This window comes from Sphaerodactylus townsendi, linkage group LG02 (genome assembly GCF_021028975.2).
Source record: "Sphaerodactylus townsendi isolate TG3544 linkage group LG02, MPM_Stown_v2.3, whole genome shotgun sequence".
NCBI classification, from domain to species: Eukaryota; Metazoa; Chordata; class Lepidosauria; order Squamata; family Sphaerodactylidae; genus Sphaerodactylus; species Sphaerodactylus townsendi.
In genome coordinates, this window is record NC_059426.1 from 29653779 (window position 1) to 29665968 (window position 12190).

At 43.1% G+C, this 12190-nt stretch overlaps 1 protein-coding gene across 4 annotated transcripts in view; it reads right to left on the reverse strand.

The window, feature by feature from the left end:
* Positions 1-1648: 1648 nt before the first annotated feature.
* Positions 1649-12190, reverse strand: part of DYNC1I2 (dynein cytoplasmic 1 intermediate chain 2) — a 51595-nt gene continuing 41053 nt past the window's right edge. For all 4 annotated transcript variants that reach the window (XM_048484415.1, XM_048484417.1, XM_048484416.1 and 1 more), the window contains 8 exons: positions 11292-11417; positions 10344-10490; positions 9341-9454; positions 8040-8173; positions 6562-6706; positions 4905-5045; positions 3673-3798; positions 1649-2404 (listed from right to left, as the gene is read on the reverse strand). In XM_048484415.1, the coding sequence (XP_048340372.1) occupies positions 2291-2404; positions 3673-3798; positions 4905-5045; positions 6562-6706; positions 8040-8173; positions 9341-9454; positions 10344-10490; positions 11292-11417 (1047 nt within the window). In that variant the 3' untranslated portion in view covers positions 1649-2290. The remainder of the gene's footprint in view (positions 2405-3672; positions 3799-4904; positions 5046-6561; positions 6707-8039; positions 8174-9340; positions 9455-10343; positions 10491-11291; positions 11418-12190) is intronic.

The window sequence follows — 12190 nt, forward strand, 5'->3', positions numbered from 1 at the left end:
CTGTTCTGCCCAGTACTTCTGAGCTGGCAAATGCTTCAGTTGCTGCTGCGTGCCACTGGCTTTCTACCCTGCTTCCTTAAAGCCCAGTGCAGAATAAGGCACTTTCAATCCACTTTCACAATTGTTTGAAAGTGGATTTTGCTATTCTGCACAGTAAAATCCAGCTGCAAATTGCATTGAAAGTGGATTGCAAGTGCCTTATTCTGCATGTGTGGAAGGGACCTGACTTTGTCAGGTTCAATAGATATCAGACACAGCCTCATATTCAGTTGAAAGGTGAGATGTGGAGGTGGTAGGTTTGTTTACAGTAGACCAAGACTGCTTCCTAGGAGCCGTGTTGCCTGTGTTGCCACTCTGCAGACGATGACAGTGTGTCCTATTGATCACAGTGAGGCATATGCATTTCAGAACGACAGCCTCAAGGATTCTGCCACAAGCACCTTGCACAAAGTCCTGGTGAAATGAAGAAGTCGCACAAGATCTTTCAGTGTGCAGGGGCACCTCAAAGACATCCTATCCTAGGAATGTGATAAAAACAATCTTCTCCTAAATAGTGAAGGAGTCCTGGGGCAATTGAAATGATGTGGGCTGAAATGATGTACAAATGGGCTTCTGTCAGAGAAAGACACTGAAGGCTGGGTAGGTCCAGTAAGAATGTGTTGTTCCAGCACTGAAGATCAACTCCACTGAGATTTCGATGCTTGGTGCTGAAGTAGGCGTTCCTGGCATCAAGGTGAAGATTGGTATTGAGACTATGTTGTCTCTTGACACTGAGGGGATCTCAATTGATGCCGAGATGTACCTCGATCTCAAGTGCACTGTGGTGAACAGTGTCGAGATGGAACAAGAGGGGCTTGATGGAGAGGCATTTGGCACTGAAGTGATACTGAGATGGTAGCGAATTGTTCCTAATATCCAGGAGACTTTAATGTTATGGTCAACAGTGCCCCCAGATTCTTAGCCTTTTTGTGAATCTTTATTTGTGAAAGATGCTGCCCTTTCAACTACAGTCAGTTCCCAAGTGTGTTTGGGGAAATCTGAAAACATGCAGGAGTGCTTTGGATTCAAGGTTTTGAGGGATTTTTCTCACAGGGAGCCCTTAAGGCACGTTGGCCTTTCTTGCCTGGCCTTAGGAATGAGCAGGCAAGAAGAATGGCAAGTCCCCATGTGGCCCTCATCCAAACAGAAGAGGCACTCACTATGTCTGTAGTTTTGTACCCCTAAAAATTCCTCTCCACAGGAACTGAAATAGAAGCCAGTAGAAAATGGGGAGGGGGCATTTTCAATAGGGTAATAGCCTGGAAGCCCTGACCTGGATAGTCTAGGCCGGGTAGCAATGGCAAACCACCTCTGAACATCTCTTCCCAGAAAACTCTCTAGGGTCACCACAAGTCAGCTATGATTGGATGGCACTTTCCACCACCACCAATAGCAGGGAGTGATAATCCTACCTTCCCTGTCCTGGATCATTAACTGCTTATGTAGTTAGAGCTATGCGTACATTACACCCACTAGAATTACCTTAGGTATACAGGCTAAAGGCAGCAGATAGTCCAGATCCTACAAACCATGCAACATGGTTCCTTACCTGTGGCAATAGGTGATTGGATAAAAATCTCGTATAAAAATAAGTCTTGAAGACAAGTGCTCGTGAGAAAAAGGTCATGTAATGTTTATTTATAAAGAAGTTTTATGTAGACTGCACAGGTTTAACAAAAAAAAAAATCCAAAGTACTTAGCAGTGTTGTAGAAAGTTTCTATAGCTAAACAATTTTGAAAAGAGACACATATTTTTATTCACATACATGACCTACCACGGTAGCCTGGAGCCTATTGTATAATAATTAGGATAAAGGTTACTGTGAACAGATGCATGCATAACTTAAGCAGTTTGAGTACTATAACGCTAACTTGTTTTCAAAGTTCACTGAACAGCCTGCCAAGTTTAACTGAGGACGGCTCTTGTGTAGAAATGAACATAAATTAATTTTTCAGAAATAGTTGTACGCTGCTGAAAACTGGGACAACTCCAGTAATTTTAAATATACAATGTTGTTAGTGTTCCTTGCCAAGTTAAGATTAAGTAATAAGTTATACCAGGCAGATTAAGGCTGAATGATTTTGCGAGTAAAAAGCAAATTGGCAAGATCTATTTCAGCAGTCTTGGTATATGCATGTCAAACCCACTGTTTATTTGCCATGTTAATTTTCATTTTTCTCTGCAGGCTAACACATGCTACTACCCTGAAGCCCGCTCTTGTCTACTCCCCGATTCGCTCCTAGATAGTATCTAAGAAGGAATTCGAGTTGCTGCCTCCTCTTCTGCATCAGCCCTATTGGCATTGATTTCTGCTAAGGTTCGGCCAAAACGGGTCCATTCATCATTTCGGGGAACAGCAATTTGCTGTGGAGAAAACAAAGTTATAGAGGAATGTTAGCAAACATAAGCCTATTAAGCCGTAACCTCACTTGGCCACGTGATGTGAAAAAGTCAGTACAACGGGACTGGGTGCAAGAAAACCAGTCTCAAATTCTCAAAGCCGACAAATGACTCATGGACCTTGGGCAAGTCAGTCTTGCTCTAACCCAAACTTATCCTGTGCCCTGAAATACCCCTCTGAATTCCTTGAAGGTAACAGTATTGTCATAGGGGTGTCGTGTGGTTTCTGGTCTATATGGCCGTGTTCTAGTAGTATTTTCTCTTGATCCTCTGAAGATGCCAGCCACAAATGCAGGCGAAACGTCAGGAGAAAATGCTACTAGAACATGGCCGTACAGCCCGGAAACTACACAACACTCCAGTGATTCTGGCTGTGAAAGCCTTCGACAACACAGTATTGTCATAATTGGGGTTAGTTCACTTCTCCTTTTCAAATGAGTTCTGCGTCACCTCATATTATGATGTAAGCAGAGGGAAGTGTTGTAAGGAGATCCAACATGGGCTCAACACTGCTCCAAAGAAACTGTGCACCCCATGATTTATTGCATCATGTATCTCAAGGCAGGACTGCACACTAAGCTTATTTTCAAGATCACCCGCTATTTGGATCTCAACAAAAGCTGATGACAGAGGAAAGTTCCCTAGTCCTAAAACAAAAACTTTGCAACAGCAAGGAACAAAAACAGAAGAGCAAAAGCCTCAAAAATTATAAACCCATTGAAGTAACAAATGTTCTCTGGATTTCAAACAGAGTCCTTTGTACAGGGCACTGACTTGCTCACCCACTACCAATGGATGACTAGATTTGACCGCTATTACACAGGAATCCATTCCAACAAAATTGGGCAACTGGTCATCCTGGGCTAGTCTGGTCTTTTGATTACTACCATTAGTCTCTCACCAATTTGCTGACCAGAGGAAAAGTGGCAGTGTGGATGAGCAACACTGCTGTCAGCAAGCTTTAGCTGCAAGGCAATGGGCCACGGGGCTACAGGCATTCCTTTGTTGAACTGATCCTCCAGTAAAACTAGTTTTTGACCAGGTTGCTCGCCACTACACTGCAAACGGCATCCATGATAATAAACAGCTCTCTTCAAACGCCAAATGTGATGTATTTGGATACATAATCACACATTCCCAAATAGCAAAAAGTTGACCCAGAATGTGCCTTTTGCCTGAATGAAGTAAAATGATTCTTGTTGTACGTGGCTAGAATTTCAAAAGTAACCTACCTCTCCCACGTCATAGATCACTATTTGTCCGTCAGAATCTCCAACGGCAATTTCTCGTCCTGAATTAGTCCATCTCACACGATTCAGAGCAGGATTCCCTTCCACGGTGATGCTCGCTGTTGGCACCTGCACCAGTTTCAAAACAAACATTATAGCTGCATTCAGGAATTCTACCACCTTCACAGCTTACCCTGATTTTTAAAAATCACACGGACAACGTTGGTCAGTTGTCTCTTGTGCTAAAGTAACGAATGGGGGGTGGGGAGGAAATATTCAACCTTTTAAGAATGAGAAATTGCAGTGAAACACCCAACACAAGATTTATGCTGATAATGACAGGAACAAGAGCTCCAAGCCCTCAAAGATGACAACCCCAGTTATGTTTCCTTCTCCCTTCCTTTAGATAAAATCTTGTCTGTGTATATTTAACTTGAAATACATTGACAGGAATTACTTCCTTTATAAGTCGCTCACATCCTCACACATGCATCATTTGTGAGAGTGGATGTTCCGCATGAAAGCAATATGAAGCATATCAAGAGCGTGGTGCTCTGGAGTCCTAGGTGAAAGTGCCATTTCTGGGTTTTGTTTAGTAACCAGGATGCCCTTGGTGATCTACTGCTGTGCAGCAGGAATGGATTCCAGTACAGATTCATGAAGCAGCAATCTGATATTGCAAAGGTCTGCTTTGGATGGTGTGAGGAGCCCACGGTTGTCAAGAGCCCAGAGTGGGGGAGAGCAACTACAAGAAGCTGAATGTGGCTGTTTCTGGGGCCAGGGTAAAGGAACTCGAGCAGGAAGAAAGGAGGAAACAGCACACCAGTTTAAGCAAGGAGGGTATATGTTGCCATTCCTTTGTCTTGCCCTTTAGAAAGACCTCTGACCTCCTCATAGGAACAGGGGCCAGCTGCTCTCTGTGCTTAATTTGAGAGCAAAAGACTTTCCATGCACTGACTTTCAAATTTGCTCTTTTCTGTAAACCAAGCAGTGAGGCAGGGAACATATACTACATCTGCACTCCTCTAAGGAAATAAAGCACAAAATCTTTAATGATTCTGGTATGAGATGGCTACCACTCTCTCTCTCTCTCTCACACACACACACACACACACACACACGCACACACACACACACACTTACTTTTTTCTATTTAAAACATCTCTTTCAAAATAATTTAGGGTTCCCAAGTCACTCTTACTAGCTTTGGAGTACTGAACAAAACCTGGCCTTACCTCTGTGTCGTTGTTGAGATTCCATAGGTCCAGCCTGCCCATTCCATCCACACAAGCAAAGAGGGAAGGGTGGGTAGGCGACCACATCACATCGTAAACATAGTCCGAGTTGTCTTCAAATGAGTACAGGGGCTTGTTATTCTGAAAGCCAAAGGGAGTGGGGAACCTTTACAGACCGTATTTTTCATGATCCTCCAATCAAAGTTTTAAGATTACCGAATAAGAAGTATAAACGTCATACTTCTATACATTACTATATCACTGACACATACCATGTAATTTTGAACAAAGCAACACAAAAGGAATTTCAGAGGTTAACTGTGTCGGTCGGCAGTTGAACAGCTAGATTAGATAACAAAATTTTGGGGTTATGAGATTTCCAGAGTCAGTGCTCCCTTCATCAGACACCTTTACAGATACCTGATGAAGGGAGCTTTGATTCTCAAAAGCTCTTTCCTGAACATCTTGATGGTCTCAAAGGTGGACTTGAACTTAGCAAAAAAGTGTTGCCGTGTTTATTCCTAACATTATGCAAGGCTTCCAGTTCAAGTGAAAAAACACCCTCCCAAACCAAGATAACCTGGTGGTAATAAAAGGAATCTCAGTTGATTACTTTCTTGCTTTCACTGCTATGGATAAAATCTTGGAAGCAACATGGCTCACAAACCATAAGAGCAAATAAAATCCCTGAAAGGTCTGCCACGCGGGAGGACAACATTCAGTCATTAGAACACCCAAGTGCTGGAAATCACGGAACAGGAAATTTCATCATGCCCTTAGAGGCCTTAAGATGACCTTAACTGACAACTATGTTGATTTTCAAGCCTTATTTCGAAAAAAGAATAATGGACCAATTAATAATCGCTAGGTTTCCTCAATAACTGTGCATGCCAAATTGTAAGACTTGGACAATTCTTAATTTTTAAAAATTTTATCTTCATATATTTGGTGTTCTGGAGAAACATGCAGCAAACAAAAGTAAAAACAGTTTTTAAAAAATCATTAAAGATCCAAAGGTACCCTTTTATGAATGGAAACAGCCCTTCAGTGGATTCAACCCAATGTATTTTATGATGCCCAAAATGACAATGTGCCAGAAAGCACATTTGCAAACTCTGCAAGGGGAGGGAAGGGGAGGCAGCCGGGCATCTGGACCTGGCCCACCCACCCTAGGAGAGAGGGAGGGGGGGCATGGGAGGAGAGGGGAGGGGGCCCGGCACCTGGACCTGGCCCACCCACCCTAGCGGAGGGAGGGGGAGGGAGGGGTGACATGCAAGGGAAGGGGAGGGAGGCATGGCATGCAAGGGAGGGGCGGGAGGCAGGGGTGGCATGCAAGCTGACTGGATGGCTATAAGAGACAGTATGGAGACTCAGTGTTACATACATTTCTCAGCCCACTAAGAGAAGAATAAAGGAAAATGCAGAAATATTTAACATTTGACATGTGGCACTTAGATGTAACTGCACTGCTGCATTTGAAAAATGTGTTACAGAAGTGATGCTAAGAAGTATAAAGTATACAGAGAACATTTTGTATCATGGTACTGGATTAAATATTTAATCGTTGGCTTTCATGAAGTAGCTTTTCAGACAAACTAACACGTTCACTGATCCAGTCTCTGGAGAAAATAAATAGACATCTGACCCATTTCGATACCTTAGTTGTCCAAAGCTTTACAGTCCAGTCAAAAGAAGATGTGACAAACAGATGGGAGAAATCCACAGGCCCGACCGCAGCATGGCAATGGATGCCTGTAATTGGTCCCTGATGACCTTCAAACATCTCACTGATTCCAGCCTTGCTGTTTTAAAGACAGACACAATGGAATTTAGTTCCCCCTTCCCTACTCACAAACAAGAAGAAGAAGAGTTGGATTTATATCTCCCCTTTCTCTCCTGTAAGGAGACTCAAAGGGGCTTACAATTTCCTTTCCCTTCCCCCCTCACAACAAACACCCTGTGAGGTAGGTGGGGCTGAGAGAGCTCAGAAGAACTGTGACTAGCCCAAGGTCACCCAGCTGGTGTGTGTTGGAGTGCACAGGCTAATCTGAATTCCCCAGATCAAGCAGCAGAGCAGGGAATCAAACCCGGTTTTTCCAGATTAGACTACACCTGCTCTTAACCCTTATGCCACTACCAAAGCACATAGTACTATGCGTCTACAGAAGTCCAGGCAAAGTGGATGTCATAAAACTGTCTCTTAGAGTTAAAAGATGAGCTAGATACAGAGGACCAATTGGATTTTGGCTTCATCTCCTTTTTTTGCTATAGTATCTTGTGCTCTTGTGCCTTTCTTGAATAAGGAAAGACTCAAAACTGGCATGGGACGCAGCAAGGGGGAGAAAGGTGAATAATGAAATTATTCTCCTTGGGCACAAGTGTTAGCGTCCTTTTACTTACACGAATGTTCAGGGATTGGTGGTACTGGATGCAGCTCTATATATTAAGCATATCCCAACCAAAGACATGCCAATCCCAATAAAAAGCGATACCATTTGATTAACTGGGTAATTTCTCTAACTAAATAGCTGAATCATTAAGAGTAACATGTTGTCTTCTGTGGGGAATGAAGCTTCCAGAGGATGTATTCCTGGGTCAGTTTTCAAGTCTAAAACCAGGGACAATGCATCCCCAGTAGCATCAGAACAGATTAAATGGAAGAACTACCAATTTGGGTTAGTTTTAAACCAAAGTGCTATAGAACACAGGTTGATGTCTGTTTGAGCTGAAACCTGGACCTCAATTTCATTTAAGAAAGCAATTGATAAGATTCAGCCAGACAATTTCAAAACAGATTGAACAGCAGGAGACACACTGCCCAATTTAAGATTGGTGCGTGATGCTACTGTACAATTATCTATAGAACTGAGAAAGTTCAGGATGGGATGTTCCGCCACAATTCAAATGACCAAAATGATGGCTAATCTTTTATTTCAACACTCAAAACTCAGTCTTGCCCAAAGGAAAAGAAATTTGGAATAATCTTTTAACGGTTCATACGATGCCTTTTAAACGCAGTGCAGTTTCCCCCATAGTATCGTCTGCAAGCAGTTTCGAGAGCAAACCTTCCTGAATTGATGTTATGTTACAGAACAAGATGGGGGACCTTCTGTTTTAAAATGGAATTCCACTCACCTGCCATGACGACATGCTGTGTACACAGAGCCTTCTTCGCTTCCAACAACAAAGTTATTGACGTCTCCAACAGGGAAAGACATGCAAGTTACAGCGACAGCTTTGGATTGCTTATGGACTAGCTCCATGCTATCCTGGGGAGAAAGAGGCAAAGATACATTTTTCCCCAGTTTTTCTTCTTGCCGAGAATCAAGAATGATTTCTGGAACTAGTTTTATAGAAACAGTTTAAAGCACGGCCCTCGTGGGGTTGCTTCCCTGGAATATCCGGGAGAAATAGGAAACTATGCTTTTCTTGAATTTCACAGACAATGCTCTTTCCTTAAAGCTACCTCAGTAAATATGTGAACACATTTACACACTGTTCATCACTTAAGGAAGTCCAGATGGCATATGTGGTTTATATTAACTTATCTACCCTATGAGATAAATTACACTGGCAGTGGGTGATTCAACAAAAGCGACTCAGTCTTTCTGAAGGTGTTCCTAGTCAAAGTCCAGCACTATCCATGATGCTTCCAATTCTGACTAGACATACAATTTAATTTTGCCTTTCTTCCAACGAGGCTCAGAGAAGCATTTTTTCCCCATCATAACAACTCTCTGGCCTCTTCCGCACTTGCAGAATAATGCACTTTCAATCCCCCTTCACAATTGTTTGCAAGTGGATTCTGCTATTCCGCACAGTAAAATCCACCTGCAAAAAGCATTGACAGTGGATTGAAAGTGCATTATTCTGCGTGTGCGGAAAGTGCATTATTCTGCATTATTCCATTTAATTCTGCATATGATGTAGGTTAAGCTGAGGAAGAGCAAGCTTTACGGCAGAGTGGGAATTTGATCAAGGTCACCAAGATTCTAATCTAACCCACTGTAAGATATCGGAACTCTGACAGAGTTCTGGATACCAGAAAGCTAAACACTAGAGCACCTAAACCTCAGTAGCAGACACATAGCTGGAGGTGGAAAGGGCCATTGTAGAACAGCTGACATGGCGACTCCATAGTTTTCCAGGCAAGAGATGTTTGGAGGTGGTTTGCAGCTGCCTGCTTTTGTGTAGCAATCCTGGATTTCCTTGGGAGTCTCCAAACCAAGTACTAACCAAGGCCAACATAGCTAAGATTGGGTTAGCCTGGGCCATCCCGGTCAGGAGAATAAAAAGCATTCACCTAACAAGATATTAATTGGTAAATATGACAATTCTACTGTACAATCATAATCACAACTGAATGCCCAAGCTTTCTCACGATAGTTTAAACTGATGGCACTGCAGTGTCTGGTACTAACTTTCACTTATTGTACCTGAGGCTGGGAAAGCATGTCCAGGCTCCATGAGCAGATCTTCCCATCCGTTGAGATGCTGATGAGGTTATGAGCATTCTGAGTCCCAACCACATTCACACAGTACACAGGATGCTGAAACAAAAAAAGCGAGCAACAGAGATTGACAATTCTCAGAATAATTTACAGGCGCTTCAATGCAAGTGAAAAAAATAATAATTTAGCACGCTGCTTTTTGAAACTACCATTCCTGTTAAGAATGAGAGAAAAGAGATTTTTGGGTTCTTTAAACCCACTGCTCTCCTGTGTGGTGTGCCTGATCCCTGACTGAAGGGCATAAGAAATCTGCTAGACAGGAGGTATAAATGCAAATTGCCTCTGGTAAGGGATCACTGATGAAGTATGCTATGAATGGGAGAGAGGAACATTGTGACCAAGGAGGGATTGGGCATTAATTAACATGGAGCAATAAGGAGGCTAACACACAACACACTTTATCAACAGTCTCCCAACGTGCTGGTGAGGGAGCTGCTTGGCCAGACAGGCTACCAGAGAAAAGCAGAGGTTGCAACCTCTGTGTATTCTGACACTACCCCAGCACAATGGTGCTCTTGACAGGGGTGTGGGGGGATGACTGATGGCACGATCCCCTGCAAAGGGCAGATAATGTACAGCGCTTTAACTCTGGAAAGAGCATTCATGGCTATGAGTGGAAATACTGCAGAACTGAGAAGGGGTGATCTGCTCAAAAGGCAAGAAGGATGGCTAGATCGGGACAAATCTCTGGAGAGGAGCTTAATACAAACAAGGTTGTGGGTCCCTGGTTTAGACAAAAGATGCAGGTTACACATTGGCTGCTATGAGAGGTCTCTCAACACAGAACATTTTTAAGAGAAGCAGCCTCCAACGAGCTAGCTCCAAGCCACAGATTACCAGTTCTCACCCCAAGCTGACAAAGACCTACGTTAATGGGATAATTTCTGAATAAGCAAGTGCTTTTTGTGGAAGATCTTCCACCCCCTACCGTGTGAGCAGCAGCTGAAAGGGGAGTTCTCTGAACTGGAGTTCGCTTATTGCTGCGGTTGTCCCACAGCACAATTTGCCCTGAATATGTGCCACCAACCACCAAATTGGGATGAAATTTTGCAAACGTAGCAGACATCACAGCCGACTATAAGGAAAACAAAGAATACGTGTTATTTTTAGTACGACTATCCCCTATATTCCAAGTGACATTCAGACCTGGATGGAGAGAAAAAAATAACTTAGCTAATGAAGGAGTCATTAAAATCCTAACCGAAACTTTTGAAACTATGTAACAAGTACAATATTATACGACACACATTTCACAAACTCACATTATCGGTTGGATCCAGTCTAAATTTTTCATCACCTGCCTCCCTCCGCCCACTACAGCCCACAGATCTGCACGAAATGCTGCTCCTGCGGAATGTAGTTGAGTGAACTTTCAGAATTGTGACATTTGGCAAAACTGCCTCCATTTCAGGCGTGAGATAGTAAATCAGACATGCGCAGTTTTGCTTCCCACTAATACCTTTGATTCTTTCACATGTTTCTGCTTGAAACATGTGTTTCAACTTACTTTGCTTTACATCCTCAGGCCATGCACATTTTGGTCAGAGGTGTAAGGTCTACTTGTACAATGTCATAATTCCTGTAAAGATCTCCACAGTCTCACCGCATGCAAGACTTTATTTTAATGTCATCAGGAGAAGGACTCCGGAGCAGCATACATGTTTCAATAACCAAATGTATGTTAAAAAGGCTGCGGTACATGAACTTAAAAAAAAAAAAGGATTCTTCAGCCGTCGACTTATGTTTGCAAGCACGTGCATTTTAAAAGTTCATGGCTGCCCAGAAAAATCATTATGTTGACAAGCAGAAGGCGGCTCTTGTCAACATTCATCAGCATAAAACTCCGGGCCCAGCAAGACAGGAACTCACATCATACCTGGCAGTGGAAGACATACTCGGGAGTTGTTTTTTTATATTTCATATTCCAAACAAGGGCCACCCCATCAGGCTCATGAGGAGCATCTTCGTTGTTGTTATAGGAGGCAACCAGCAACTCTGGGTACTACATACAAAAAGAAACCAGTTATCAAAACACTAGCAGTAGAGTCCATTATATGAACAAATACAATGGGCTCTAGAAAATGGTTGGTGGATTAACAGCACCCACCAAGGGGGCCAACGTCTCCTGCCTTTCTTCTGTCCTTGGTTCCACATAACCAGCTCCCTCCTTATCCTCATCCCAGACATCGGCATCAGAACACAAAGGTTAACGGCAGCCATCAAGGGGGGCAACCCCTCCTGCTTTTCCAAACCCCTCTGCCCTGTGTCACTAAGCTCTCTTCTCCTTCTCCTTCTCTTTCTGAATGCCTTTATTGCCACGCAACAGTTAGACCAGTTGTAGCACCCAGAAGACAAGACCCATCCATGGGGAGCAGCTAATGCCTGTACCTGCTTCTCTTCAGGAAGCTGCAGCCGGTACAAGTGACTATAATTATTTAGCAGTGCAAGCACCACAACATTCTGGTGCTTTGTGTTCTTTCTTAAACATTCTGTGTAAGCCCTGCCCTCAAGCCGTGTGTGCATGGCGATTGTCTGGAAGTGAGTTCCGCATGGTGATTGGCTGGAAGTGAGTCGTTGCAACCATGGCCAGACTTTTATATAATAGGATAAACTCAATTCAATTAAGTTTAAGTTGGGGAAGTCAGCTTCCTTATCAGGGTATACGAGACCACTATTCTTATAACTGACACTTAAATACTGAAAGAACATCTGTGTACAACAGCACATGTTCAAAAGATTGTGCTTTGTACTTTGATACATTTGGGGCCTCATCAA